Below are 12780 nucleotides of genomic sequence, written 5' to 3'. Positions count from 1 at the left end.
TATTTATGAGAGGGCTAACTTGTTGCAAAATAATAATGATAATAATAATAGCCTCATTAAAATACTATTGTTGCTTCGGTTGTTTTCAGCGTTTTATGTGCATAATCTGTTATTTAGTTTGAAATGTTCGTTGAAATAAGTAGATTTTTTTTTTTTTTTTTTTTTATTATTGCAGAACAAAAATTATTAAAAGTCAGTACTCAACACACAATGCATAATGAAACTTTCAGTAAAGGTGGTTAAAATACATGCAAGTACAGAAACAAGATAAAACAAAAATAGTCTATAATAACATTTTAACCGTATACAGTGTATATCCAGCGAAATTACAATTATATAAATGTTAGTATAGAATATACCCCTAATACCTATTTTCTAAAACCCTACACACATATGCTCCAGCTCGAACCCCCCCCTCTCGGACCCCCTCTTGGATAGTACCTCCATTATCCCTCACTCCTAACCAGACACTACCGTTATAAGCTAGCTTTTATTCTCTCCACCACTTCCACCCACATTGACATTTTGGATTCATTGAGACCCAGAATTCTTGCTGTAGATATTTCTTGATATATCACATCGAGATATGTAAGAAACCACACTTTCCGGCACATTTTTTCCGGTTGAAACCAGCGTGATGCGATCAGTTTTTTAGCTACTGTGATACCCGATAAAACCAATCTCTTTAATTGTGGATTCACTGCAAACTCAAAAACATCATTCAATAGTAATACCGAGGGGTGTACAGGTATATTCCAAGATACGAGTATTGATAATTGTTGGGACACATCTTTCCAGAATGCCTTAACTGGTGGGCAGTCCCAATACATGTGCATAAATGTTCCTTCGTCCCCGTTTGTACATTGGGAGCATTTGGAGTCTTGTTTAAGCCCCATTTTGCACAGCCTTATAGGAGTCAAGTATGTCCTGTGAATATAGTTCAGATTGATTTGTTGATGATCCGGGTTCCTTGATGTAAGTCGGACATTTGCCCAGGCTCCTTGCCAATCAAAGTCATTTTCCAGGTCTGGTATATCCCTCCTCCAGACAGTGTCTAGTTGAAGGGTTTCATACGAGGACGTTAGTAATTGATAATAAAAACCCGATACAAAACCTCCCAATGTTTCTCTTTCATAGAAAAATTTGTGGTATCTGTGGTGTTCAATTGGTATGAGTAATGGAACACTGTGAGATCTCAGACAAAGTCGTAACTGTATGTAAAAAAGATTTTTCGTTTTTGTTTATTTATTAAGTTAATATAAAACCATATAGTCACATTTTAGAATACAATAGAATAGAATTTAAAGTTCAGTGGCCTGACAAATTTTTTTATTTATTTTTTTAATCATCTCGTGGCCCTCCCGTGGCTGCTCGCGGCCCACCTTAACCTTTGGGTCGCGACCCCGACTTTGGGAACCACTGAAATATAGGACGTTGAGTCCACCCTGGAGAGCAGGGTATTTTAACCCTTTCACTGCCGCACTACGCAGAAGGTTAACCCTTTCACTGACACAAAACAGCAGGTTAACCCTTTCACTGCCACACTACAGAAGGTTAACCTTCTGTAGTGTGGCAGTGAAAGGGTTAAGGCCTTAGCTGTTCTACAGGCCTTCTGCCTAATTATATCAGCTTAGGATCAAAGGTGTTGGCAGTCTTGTTGTACCGACTGCTGGTATCATCGCAAATCATAGACGAGAACAAGAATTTCCCCTTTTTTCTTTTTCTTTTTTTTCTTGTGAAGACGTCAATGACATCCTGCATTATCTAGTCTAAATGGACTGGAATAGATTCTCCAGGGGTTCTGTGACGGAACTCGAAGCACCCGCCGTCTACACTGTGTCTAATGTTCTTGTTTTTGAGCCCCGTCCGTCACTGAGGAGGCAGGCCCGGGAGCCTCTTGAGGGACGGAAGATGATTAATCTTATTTTGCTTGAAGGTTGCAGCAATGTTGAGCAGCGTTACGTCTGTGTCACCATTCAGCTGACCACCGGGGGGCAGCATAACACCGCTTCCTGGGAGTATGGGGAGCCCAGCTGGATTTGTGAGTCAACATGTCTTTCTTTTTTCAGCAGGTGTTGCAAAACTGATTTTCCGTGTGTGTTACAGCGGAGGTGTGGGAGAAGGAGTTCGACCCCATTATGGTCGTCCTCAGGACGGTGTATCGCCGTGACGTCCAGTCAGCGATGGACAGATACTCTGCGTTGTAAGTTGACATCGGTGCTTCAGTTTTCCATATAAAACGGGGTATCTGCGGGGTATTAAAGTATTGCATTCTTAATTTAAAGCATTAAAAGGTATTAAAAACTATTGAATTCTTAATTTAAGGTCTTAAAAGGTATTAAAAACTATTGAATTCTTAATTTAAGGCATTAACATGTATTAAAAAGTCTTTAAAAATATAATTTGCACAGATATTGAAATTTTTCAGGGGCAGCCCGACTGTTAATAATAATATGAAACATGAAATGTTTTTGTATTCAAGTGTTTTTAGTTTAGTCTGGTGAGAGCTTGTGTATGGAACGCGCAATAATTTAAATTGGCGCTTACGTAAGTTCAGTGTTGCTATGTGTTTATTTTTTTGTTGCTAGTATGGTTGTGCAAGTTATATTACATTTTTGCTCTTAAGTGGTATTAAAAAGTCTTAAATTGAACTAGTTGAAGCCTGCAGATACCCTGTAAAAGTACATCGTATGTGTTTATTATCATCTGTGATCCTTGTTTAACCCTTTCACTACAACTCTCCACTTGCACAACCTGAAAGTAGGCGCTTCCGGCTGACTTCCGGTTGCGAATGGTACTTCCTGTCCCATCCAAATACATTGTTTTTAGCTACTTTTCTCCCGTTATTTAAACAACTTTGTCGTCACAGAGAGGCAATGAACCGTTTGTATTATTATAGTATAGAATGTATTTAATAAGCAAACGTTTGTCAGCAGGGTTTTTGGGCTGTATTTCATGTAAAAACGTTTACTATTAGTTTACTTGCTCACGCTAATTAAGGCTAATGCTGGCTAACAGAAGCTAGCGCAAGAAACGACGCCGCAAAGTATTGTTTATAGTGCATTTCTTGCCACCTTATAGCATTTGTACATTTGTATGACAGTCTATAATGCGCCCTGTGAGGTTTTTCCGGACGTTTTGGTAATGATTTTCACTATAAAATCATATTTCTAAATGACAGGAAGTTGATGAAAACTGGCCGGAATAGCTTTGAGCTAACAATCTTTGCCGGTGCATTCCATTCTAAACGTAACGTTAGTTGTTCAAAACATTACCTGTCTATAATTTGTTCCTCAACATTAGCTTCTAACTGTAGCAGGCTGCAGCTTGCTGGCTAACGTTAGCTTCTAACTGTAGCAGGCTGCAGCTTGCTGGCTAACGTTAGCTTCTAACTGTAGCAGGCTGCAGCTTGCTGGCTAACGTTAGCTTCTAACTGTAGCAGGCTGCAGTTAGTTTACAAAACATTACCTGTCTATATAATGTTGAGGAACAAATTATATAGACAGGTAATGTTTTGAACAACTAACGTTACGTTTAGAATGGAATGCATCGGCAAAGATCGTTAGCTCAAAGCTATTCCGGCCAGTTTTCATCAACTTCCTGTCATTTAGAAATATGATTTTATAGTGAAAATCATTACCAAAACGTCCGGAAAAACTTCACGGGAGCATTATAGACTGTCATACAAATGTACAAATGCTATAAGGTGGCAAGAAATGCACTATAAACAATATTTTGCGGCGTCGTTTCTTGCGCTAGCTTCTGTTAGCCAGCATTAGCCTTAATTAGCGTGAGCAAGTAAACTAACAGTAAACGTTTTTACATGAAATACAGCCCAAAAACCCTGCTGACAAACGTTTGCTTATTAAATACATTCTATACTATAATAATACAAACGTTTCATTGCCTCTCTGTGACGACAAAGTTGTTTAAATAACGGGAGAAAAGTAGCTAAAAACAATGTATTTGGATGGGACAGGAAGTACCATTCGCAACCGGAAGTCAGCCGGAAGTGCCTACTTTCAGGTTGTGCAAGTGGAGAACACTACAGACGGTTAACCTTTCACTACCACACTACAGACGGGTAACCGTCTGTAGTGTGGTAGTTAGGGCTGACCCCTATTAATCGATTAGTCGACTAATCGGTCGAAAGGGGCCGTAGTCGACTGGCCCCAACCTCTTAGTCGAATATAATAAAAAAATAATAATAATTTTTTTCAAAAGAAAAGAGGCATAGAAGCGTGGCTAACACTAATGGCACGCATACCAGAGGCTAACTGCCTACGATAACCGGCACAGAGGCACTGAAAGAGGATTTCACCCATCTAATGAACACACTATACTAGACAAATATCAAGATGTATCCATCAGTGGACCAATTGCATGCTTTTGCAGAGGACAAGAAGCCTTCAGTCGACTCCTTCAGACATTAAGCACCCCCCCACAGCCCAAATGGAATGATAAAAAAAAATATATATATATATTGTACTTTTTTTTTATTTATTTTTTTTAAGTCGACCAATAGTCGACTAACGGCAAATTTTGGCCAATCCTAGTCGACCATCCAAATCCTTAGTCGGGGACAGCCCTAGTGGTAGTGAAAGGGTTAACCTTCTGTAGTGTGGTTGTGAAAAGGGTTAACCCTTTGGTAGTATGGTAGTGAAAGGGTTAAACCTTTTCAGGTGTACCAGCTCAGATGTGAGGGAACTTTGAGAACCGAACGTAACGGTGATGATGTAACAGTGGCTGCTGCTGTTCCAAGATGGAACTCATTACATAAACTTAAACCTGAAAGGGTTAAAGGGGCATTTCGCAGATTCTTTTACTTGAATCCTATCATTCTGTTGGGAGGAGGACACATTGATAATCGGCCATAAAACGGAACCGATCTGTTTTTACCGGTACGATATTTATTTCACGTCATAAATAGATCAACACAGTCCATATTAAGTAATGTTGCATTTCTTTTTCAAATGTAGCCAAGAGTAAACACCCTCTAACCCTATCAAAATGTCTGCGCATTGCACCGGAAAAACAGACTATTTAGACCCGAGAAGAAGCAGCACTCGCAACGTTATTGCCATAAAATACAACGTATATTGTTTCTTTACACTCCACCCAGAGACGCTCCACCCCGAGACGAAGCAGACGATATTTCCTCAACTATTCCCATTCAACTGCCCTTGAATTGAGCCTTCTCAATATCCATTTTATCTTGTGATAAATCTGAGTTCAATCTCACCTCTATCCTCTCCTTCCACCCCCTCTCTCTCTTTCCCTCAACATACAGTCCTCTTCATCCCATCTATGGTATATCTCTCAGCGGTGGTATTTTCAGAATAGCCGTTCCTTTCTGGACACTACAGCTAAAGGTTAAACGGGTCTCTTATTCTATCTTTGAAACGGCCATGTTTAACCCCCCCCCCCTCGCCGAAGAACGCGAGGCGTATCGCACGCCCCCTGCTGACTGATCTAGGGTCAGTCCCCCCCCCCCCTCCCTCTCTCTCGCTCCTGCAGGGGACAGCCGGGATAAGAGGGTTCAGGTCTACACTGCGATAGGCTCGGTTCCAATCGACCTGTCCCGAGCTCCGCCCTCTCTCTCTCTGTCTCAGCTTGATTGACGAGGGTAGGAGGGTCGAGGGGGGGGGGAACAAGAAACCCCGAAAAGAAATCTTTCTTTGACCCGAGGAAAGCGTGAGCGGTCTGCTCGTACAGACGAGGTTTGTAGGAAACCTCTTAGCTTCTCCGCCGTTATCAATGTTTTGCTGCCGATTTCGCTTCGGATACCTCAGATTTGTCCTTGCACTCCACGACTAAAGTTTTTTTCCAACAGTGCTCAAAAAAGCGTCACTAGGGCGCCCGAGTGGCGCACTGCATACTGTGTAGCAGTATGAAAAAAAATAAAGTATCGAAAAAAACGCTACGCGGCCGACTCTGGTTCGCCTCCCGCTCCCGGACGGATTTGCCGCATGTCCTCCCCCACATTGTCTCCCGCTCTCCCTCTCCTCTGTCGGTCATGTCCTCTCCCACATCTTCTCCCGTTCTCCCTCTCCTCTGTCGGTCATGTCCTCCCCCACATCGTCTCCCGCTCTCCCTCTCCTCTGTCGGTCATGTCCTCCCCCACATCTTCTCCCGTTCTCCCTCTCCTCTGTCGGTCATGTCCTCCCCCACATCGTCTCCCGCTCTCCCTCTCCTCTGTCGGTCATGTCCTCCCCCACATCTTCTCCCGTTCTCCCTCTCCTCTGTCGGTCATGTCCTCCCCCACATCTTCTCCCGTTCTCCCTCTCCTCTGTCGGTCATGTCCTCCCCCACATCTTCTCCCGTTCTCCCTCTCCTCTGTCGGTCATGTCCTCCCCCACATCGTCTCCCGCTCTCCCTCTCCTCTGTCGGTCATGTCCTCCCCCACATCGTCTCCCGTTCTCCCTCTCCTCTGTCGGTCATGTCCTCCCCCACATCGTCTCCCGCTCTCCCTCTCCTCTGTCGGTCATGTCCTCCCCCACATCGTCTCCCGTTCTCCCTCGCCTCTGTCGGTCATGTCCTCCCCCACATCCTCCCGCCGTTCTCCCTCTCCTCTGTCGGTCATGTCCTCCCCCACATCTCTTCCCGTTCTCCCTCTCCTCTGTCGGTCATGTCTGACCAATAAAGCTGGAAAAAAGCTAAAATAAATAAAAATATATAAAAAAAAAACGGTCACTTAAAAAATGTGAGGTGTGGCGCGGCTGGGTAGCACTCTCCTACCACTGCAGAGACACTCTGGGTTTGAATCCAGCTGTCAGTGGTACCTTCCGGCTTTGGTCAGTCGTCCCTACTAACACAATTGTCAGTGTTCACAGGTGGGAAGCCTGGTCATTGTCAAACAGCGACTCCTACTGGTCGGTCGGGCGCCTGTTCAGCAGGGAGGGGATCTGGGGGAGATACCGTGAACCTCCACACACACGTTATGTTCTCCCAGTGAAATTGCTCGCTGTCGGGTGAAAAGAAGCGGCTGGTGACTCCACATGTATCGGAAGAGGTAGTTCTACACCCTCCCAGACCGACGGTAGCATGTGGTAGTCTACACCCTCCCAGACCGACAGTAGGGCAGCATGTGGTAGTTCTATACCCTCCCATACCGACAGTAGGTCAGCATGTGGCATTGTGGTAGTCTCCACCCTCTCCAGACCGACGGTAGGGCAGCATGTGGTAGTTCTACACCCTCCCCAGACCAACAGTAGGGCAGCATGTGGTAATTCTACACCCTCCCATACCGACAGTAGGGCAGCATGTGGCATTGTGGTAGTCTCCACCCTCTCCAGACTGACGGTAGGGCAGCATGTGGTAGTTCTACACCCTCCCCAAACCAACAGTAGGGCAGCATGTGGTAGTCTCCACCCTCCCCAGACCGACAGTAAGGCAGCATGTGGTAGTCTACACCCTCCCCAGACCAACAGTAGGGCAGCATGTAGTAGTCTACACCCTCTCCAGACAGACAGTAGGGCAGCATGTAGTAGTCTACACCCTCTCCAGACAGACAGTAGGGCAGCATGTGGTAGTCTACACCCTCCCCAGACCGACAGTAGGGCAGCATGTAGTAGTCTACACCCTCTCCAGACCGACAGTAAGGCAGCATGTGGTAGTCTACACCCTCCCTAGACAGTAGGCCAGCATGTGGTAGTCTACACCCTCCCCAGACAGACAGTAGGGCAGCATGTGGTAGTCTACACCAGGGGTCCCCAACCTTTTTTGAACCAAGATTGACTTTTCGGCGATTACATGGTTAATAACAGGGTTTGAGCCGTTTTTTTATTAGTATACCGGTATGTAATTGCGCAGGACCCATAAAAGGCAATTAGACCGCAATGAGAGCGAAATCACCGGGGCGTTTTAACTGCAGTTATTTATAGAAGATTGCACCTTTTTAATGCAAAAGGTGTTTAGCGCCAGCGCCTCTAAAGACCTGAAGCGTGTTTCTCCCTTGAAGCATATTGAAGCCTGCGTTTCTTTCTTCTCTTACCCCCCCCCCCCCCCCCCCCCCCAGCGTCTGATACCGGGGGCTCGTTGTTGCCCCTTCACTCCTTTTGAATATGATGGATTGCCTGTCGAGGGGTGGGGTGGGGGGGGCCCTGCACCTTTTTATATAACCACGCCGGTCCTTTCATCGCTAATAGATTGGGAGACTTTTGCAGCCGATCGGCTATTCTGTTGCATCGACTGAGAGCCTTTTTATGCTGTGAATTACTCTGGAGAGAGTGTTCTCGGTCACATCATCAAACTCTCATTTCTGCGGCTTTTATATGGGAATTCAACCTTGTTATTGCATGTATAGGGTATGTCACACGAGAGGCACAGAGACACACGGAGAGAGACCCCGGGATTGTGGCGATTATGACTCCTTTCTGGAGATTTCCGTGGGCGGCGGCGGTGGCTGGCTAAAGGAGGTAGAGCCGTCGTCTGGTAATCGGAAGGTTCCCGGTTCGATTCCCAGTCCACTCCTCCCTCGGCAGCCTGTCGAAGTGTCCTTGAGCAAGACACTTAACCCCCTATAATTGCTCCCCGACGAGCGGGTTGGCACCTTGCGTGGTCGCCTCCGCCGTCGGTGTGTGAATGTCTGAGTGAATGGGTCAAATGTGAGGAACACAATTTGTAAAGCGCTTTGGATAAAAGAGATGTATAAATGTACCATTTACCATTTTCTTTCCTTTTGCGGATGATGTCACCCAGTTTGAAACAGTCTGGGATTCACACCGGCAACCCCTGGCCACCTTACAAGGAGAGGACTCCTCTCCACCCGTGTTACAGAGGCCTCGTCAAGCTGTTACACTGCAAGACTTTGCACATAGTCATCTTCACACTCCTGTATAAGGTGAGCCTGTCCTCTCTGTCCGTGCCTCTCTGTCCGTGCCTCTCTGTTTATGTCTCTCTGTTTATGCCTTTCCGTCTGTGCCTCTCTGTTTATGCCTCTCTGTTTATGCCTCTCTGTCCGTGCCTCTCTGTTTATGTCTCTCTGTTTATGCCTCTCTGTCTGTGCCTCTCTGTTTATGTCTCTCTGTTTATGCCTCTCTGTCCGTGCCTCTCTGTTTATGCCTCTCCGTTTATGCCTCTCTGTTTATGCCTCTCTGTCTGTGCCTCTCTGTTTATGCCTCTCTGTCCGTGCCTCTCTGTTTATGCCTCTCTGTTTATGCTTCTCTGTCTGTGCCTCTCTGTTTATGCCTCTCTGTCTGTGCCTCTCTGTTTATGCCTCTCTGTTTATGCCTCTGTCCGTGCCTCTCTGTTTATGCCTCTCTGTTTATGCCTCTCTGTTTATGCCTCTCTGTTTATGCCTCTCTGTTTATGCCTTTCCGTCTGTGCCTCTCTGTTTATGCCTCTCTGTCCGTGCCTCTCTGTTTATGTCTCTCTGTTTATGCCTCTCTGTCCGTGCCTCTCTGTTTATGCCTCTCTGTTTATGCCTCTCTGTCTGTGCCTCTCTGTTTATGCCTCTTGTTACGACCCTGGCTCATGGGTACGCAACCTATGTGTAATCAACACCAAAACCCTGTGCTCTAACTCAAAAATGCTACTAAACCAAGGAACTACTAATATAACTATAAACTAATGTACTGGTAACCCAACGGACAAGGACTGTAAGGACCTGACAGCTCACTCTCTCTAGGCACAGTCCGTGCATGTGTGTTTCTGGGTCTGCCTTTGAAGCTCCCCAGCAGGTAACCAATCAGCACTAATTGGCTAATTGGCAGCCCTCACCTGCCTGCCCTGGTGACACAGGAGTGACCAGGCCTCTAGTACATAACACCTCCCCCACCAAACTGGTTGCCCAAGAGGCAACCACTACACAACAACCCATAAACAAAACAAAAAACAACTGTGACCCCTTAGTTGTCAGGGCCTTTACCACAACAGCGATAACGGGTACCACAAACACTGGTACTACGATCGTGAGAGGGCGTCTGCTAGCACGTTGTCCCTCCCACGAATGTGGCGAATATCCAAGTTATACGCCTGGAGGAACAAACTCCATCGCATCAAACGATGATTCGAATTCACCATGCTGCGAAGAAAAACCAAAGGGTTATGGTCTGTATACACAACAAGGGGTAAACTGGAGGATCCCACGTAAACATCAAAATGGTTCAAGGCAAGAACCAAAGCGAGCGCCTCCTTCTCTATAGTAGAGTAGTGCAGTTGATGCCTGTCAAACTTTTTAGAAAAGTAGCACACTGGGTGCTCCACCTCTAATGCATCCTCTTGCAGGAGGACGGCTCCAGCACCGAGGTCACTAGCATCCACTGCCAACTTGAATGGCAGTTGAAAATCGGGAGCTGACAGAACGGGAGCGCTAATCAGAATACCCTTGATGCTCTCAAAAGACTTGACAAGTCTCAGTCCACACGAAAGGTACCTTAGGACTGAGCAGATTGGTCAAAGGGGCAACAACAGAAGCAAAGTTCCTACAGAAACTCCTATAGTACCCTGCCATACCTAGGAAGCGCTTTAACTCCCGCCTGGTGATGGGAGCAGGGAAGCCCACTATAGCCTCCACCTTAGCTGTAATGGGGCACACATGCCCACGTCCAACCACCTTACCCAGGTAGGTAACCGTGGCCTGTCCAAATTCACATTTCGCAAGGTTAACTGTCAAGTTAGCATCACCCAACCGCTTGAACACTTCGGCCAGATGCTCCACATGTTGTGACCAAGAGGAACTGTGGATAACCAGGTCATCCAGATATGCCTCACAGAACGCTACCCCGCCCAGGACCTTGTTCACTAGCCGCTGAAACGTCGCTGGGGCATTTCGCATGCCAAAGGCCATCACTGTATACTGGCAGAAACTCTCTGGTGTGACAAAAGCGGATATCTCACGTGCTCGCGGAGTAAGCGGAACCTGCCAGTATCCCTTTAGCAAATCCAATTTACTTACAAAGGCTGCTGAACCCACCCGATCGATACAGTCGTCCATCCGAGGCAGAGGGTACGAGTCCGGCTTGGTTACTGCATTAACTTTACGGAAATCAGTACAGAACCGATGAGTGCAGTCTGGCTTATCAACAAGCAGGCAGGGGGAGCTCCACGCACTAGAACTGGGCTCCGCAATGCCATGTCTCACCATATAGTCTACTTCCTTACTCAAGATCCTTCGTTTTTCCGGATTCACCCTATAGGCATGTTGCTTAATTGGCCCTGCACTACCAACATCAATGTCATGCTCGAGTACATTAGTACGACTAGGGACATCAGAAAACAAACGTGTATGCTGTCTAAGTAGGCGCACCACATCCGTACGCTCAGGAAGTGGTAAGTACGACAGGTGTGAGTCCAAGTCACCTAGTATCTGGGTGTTTGGCAACCGGCCCTGAGAAATCTCCTTCGACACAGAACAGTCGGCTACAATAGGAGATGCAGAAACTGTTAGAACAGCCACAGGCTTGACCCCTGACTGGTCAATCTGAGCCCTATCATTGTACGCCTTCAACATATTGACGTGACATAATCTACTCTTGCGCCTGCGGTCGGGAGTTTTAATCAAGTAGTCGACCTCACCAACTTTGCGCTCAATGGAGTATGGCCCACTGTATTTAGCCTGTAATGCAGACCCAAGAATAGGCGAGAGAACCAACACCTTGTCTCCCGGTGAGAACACCCTATGTCGGGCCCGCCTATCATACCACACCTTCATTTTTCCTTGGGCTACCTTTAGGTTCTCTTTCGCTAGTTCACATGCTCTACTAAGCTTAAGCCTGAAGTCTAGGCCTGCCACGATAACACATTTTGCTGGGCGATTAATTGCCCCCGAAAATATCGCGATAAGCGATATTATTGCGACCGGTTAGAGAATTTTTTTTGAGAAATTTATTTCCCAAAACTTTTATTTTGAAGCCCACCGCTCCGTCTTTTCCGGTTTTAGACTTTTATTTTGAAGCCCACCGACCGGACCGGAAGTATTGTTGCGATTATCCTAAGCAGAACATATGAGCCGACAACATGTCTCGTCCGGTTGTTTTTGAGCTAATAACAAATGTTGAGATTGTTGGTGAACAACTAACTTTAGGTTAGTTTTAACGTTAGCTACTAACGTTAGATGCAGCTACTACAGGCAATCAACGATGAGGAGGAAGCGTCAAAGCAGTATATAATAGAATAGCTGTGGTGCGTAGGCACTGCAGCACGACTCGAAACTACCGGAGTGTTATAATAAATTAATTCATGTTTAACTTGTCCCCGTGTCCAGTCCTTTGACCAGCCCCACCCGTTCATTGTAAACAATGATGCATGTAATTGTATTAACGTTATTCTGTGTTGTACTTGTAGCTATGCTATACGTTGTATTTCGTTTGTTAGCTAATGTTGTTAGCATGGAATGAGAATCAAAGCTCTATCTTTCATCTTTATTTAGCAGTCCAGTTTCTCCGGGCAGTAGCGAGTAACTACTTGGGTCTAAAAATAGCTAACGTTACACTACAAATAATGCTACTTGGTTAAAAGGAGCCACACTATTGAGAAATGTAGTTAAGCTGTGGCGTTGCCCCACAGGGCTCCCGTGCTGTACTCTAGTAACGTCAGCGACCCGCCTCCCAACACGGACAGTGACTGACAAGCGGCACTGGTTCCGCCTCATTAAAACAAACGCGCAAATAGCAATTAATCGCGCCCGTCAAAATCATTGCATTCATTTTAATTATCGCAGCAATTAATCGATTTATTGCTTATCGCGGCAGGCCTACTGAAGTCACACACATAGTCCAACAAATTAGTAGAGGAAGGAGTGTGGTCAGCCAACCACTTTTCCTTCAGCAGTTTCAAAGG

The 12780-nt window shown here is 45.9% G+C and overlaps 1 protein-coding gene across 1 annotated transcript in view; it reads left to right on the top strand.

The window, feature by feature from the left end:
- Positions 1-12780, top strand: part of ubr3 (ubiquitin protein ligase E3 component n-recognin 3) — a 242571-nt gene that overhangs the window by 58545 nt on the left and 171246 nt on the right. Inside the window, 2 exon segments of the mRNA XM_084314353.1 lie at positions 2107-2203; positions 8701-8842. Coding sequence (XP_084170479.1) covers positions 2107-2203; positions 8701-8842 — 239 coding nt within the window.

Source organism: Notolepis coatsorum (assembly GCF_963971535.1).
Source record: "Notolepis coatsorum genome assembly, chromosome: 5".
NCBI classification, from domain to species: domain Eukaryota; kingdom Metazoa; phylum Chordata; class Actinopteri; order Aulopiformes; family Paralepididae; genus Notolepis; species Notolepis coatsorum.
Note: the sequence above shows the minus strand (reverse complement) of the source record. Positions and strands in the feature narration are given on the sequence as shown.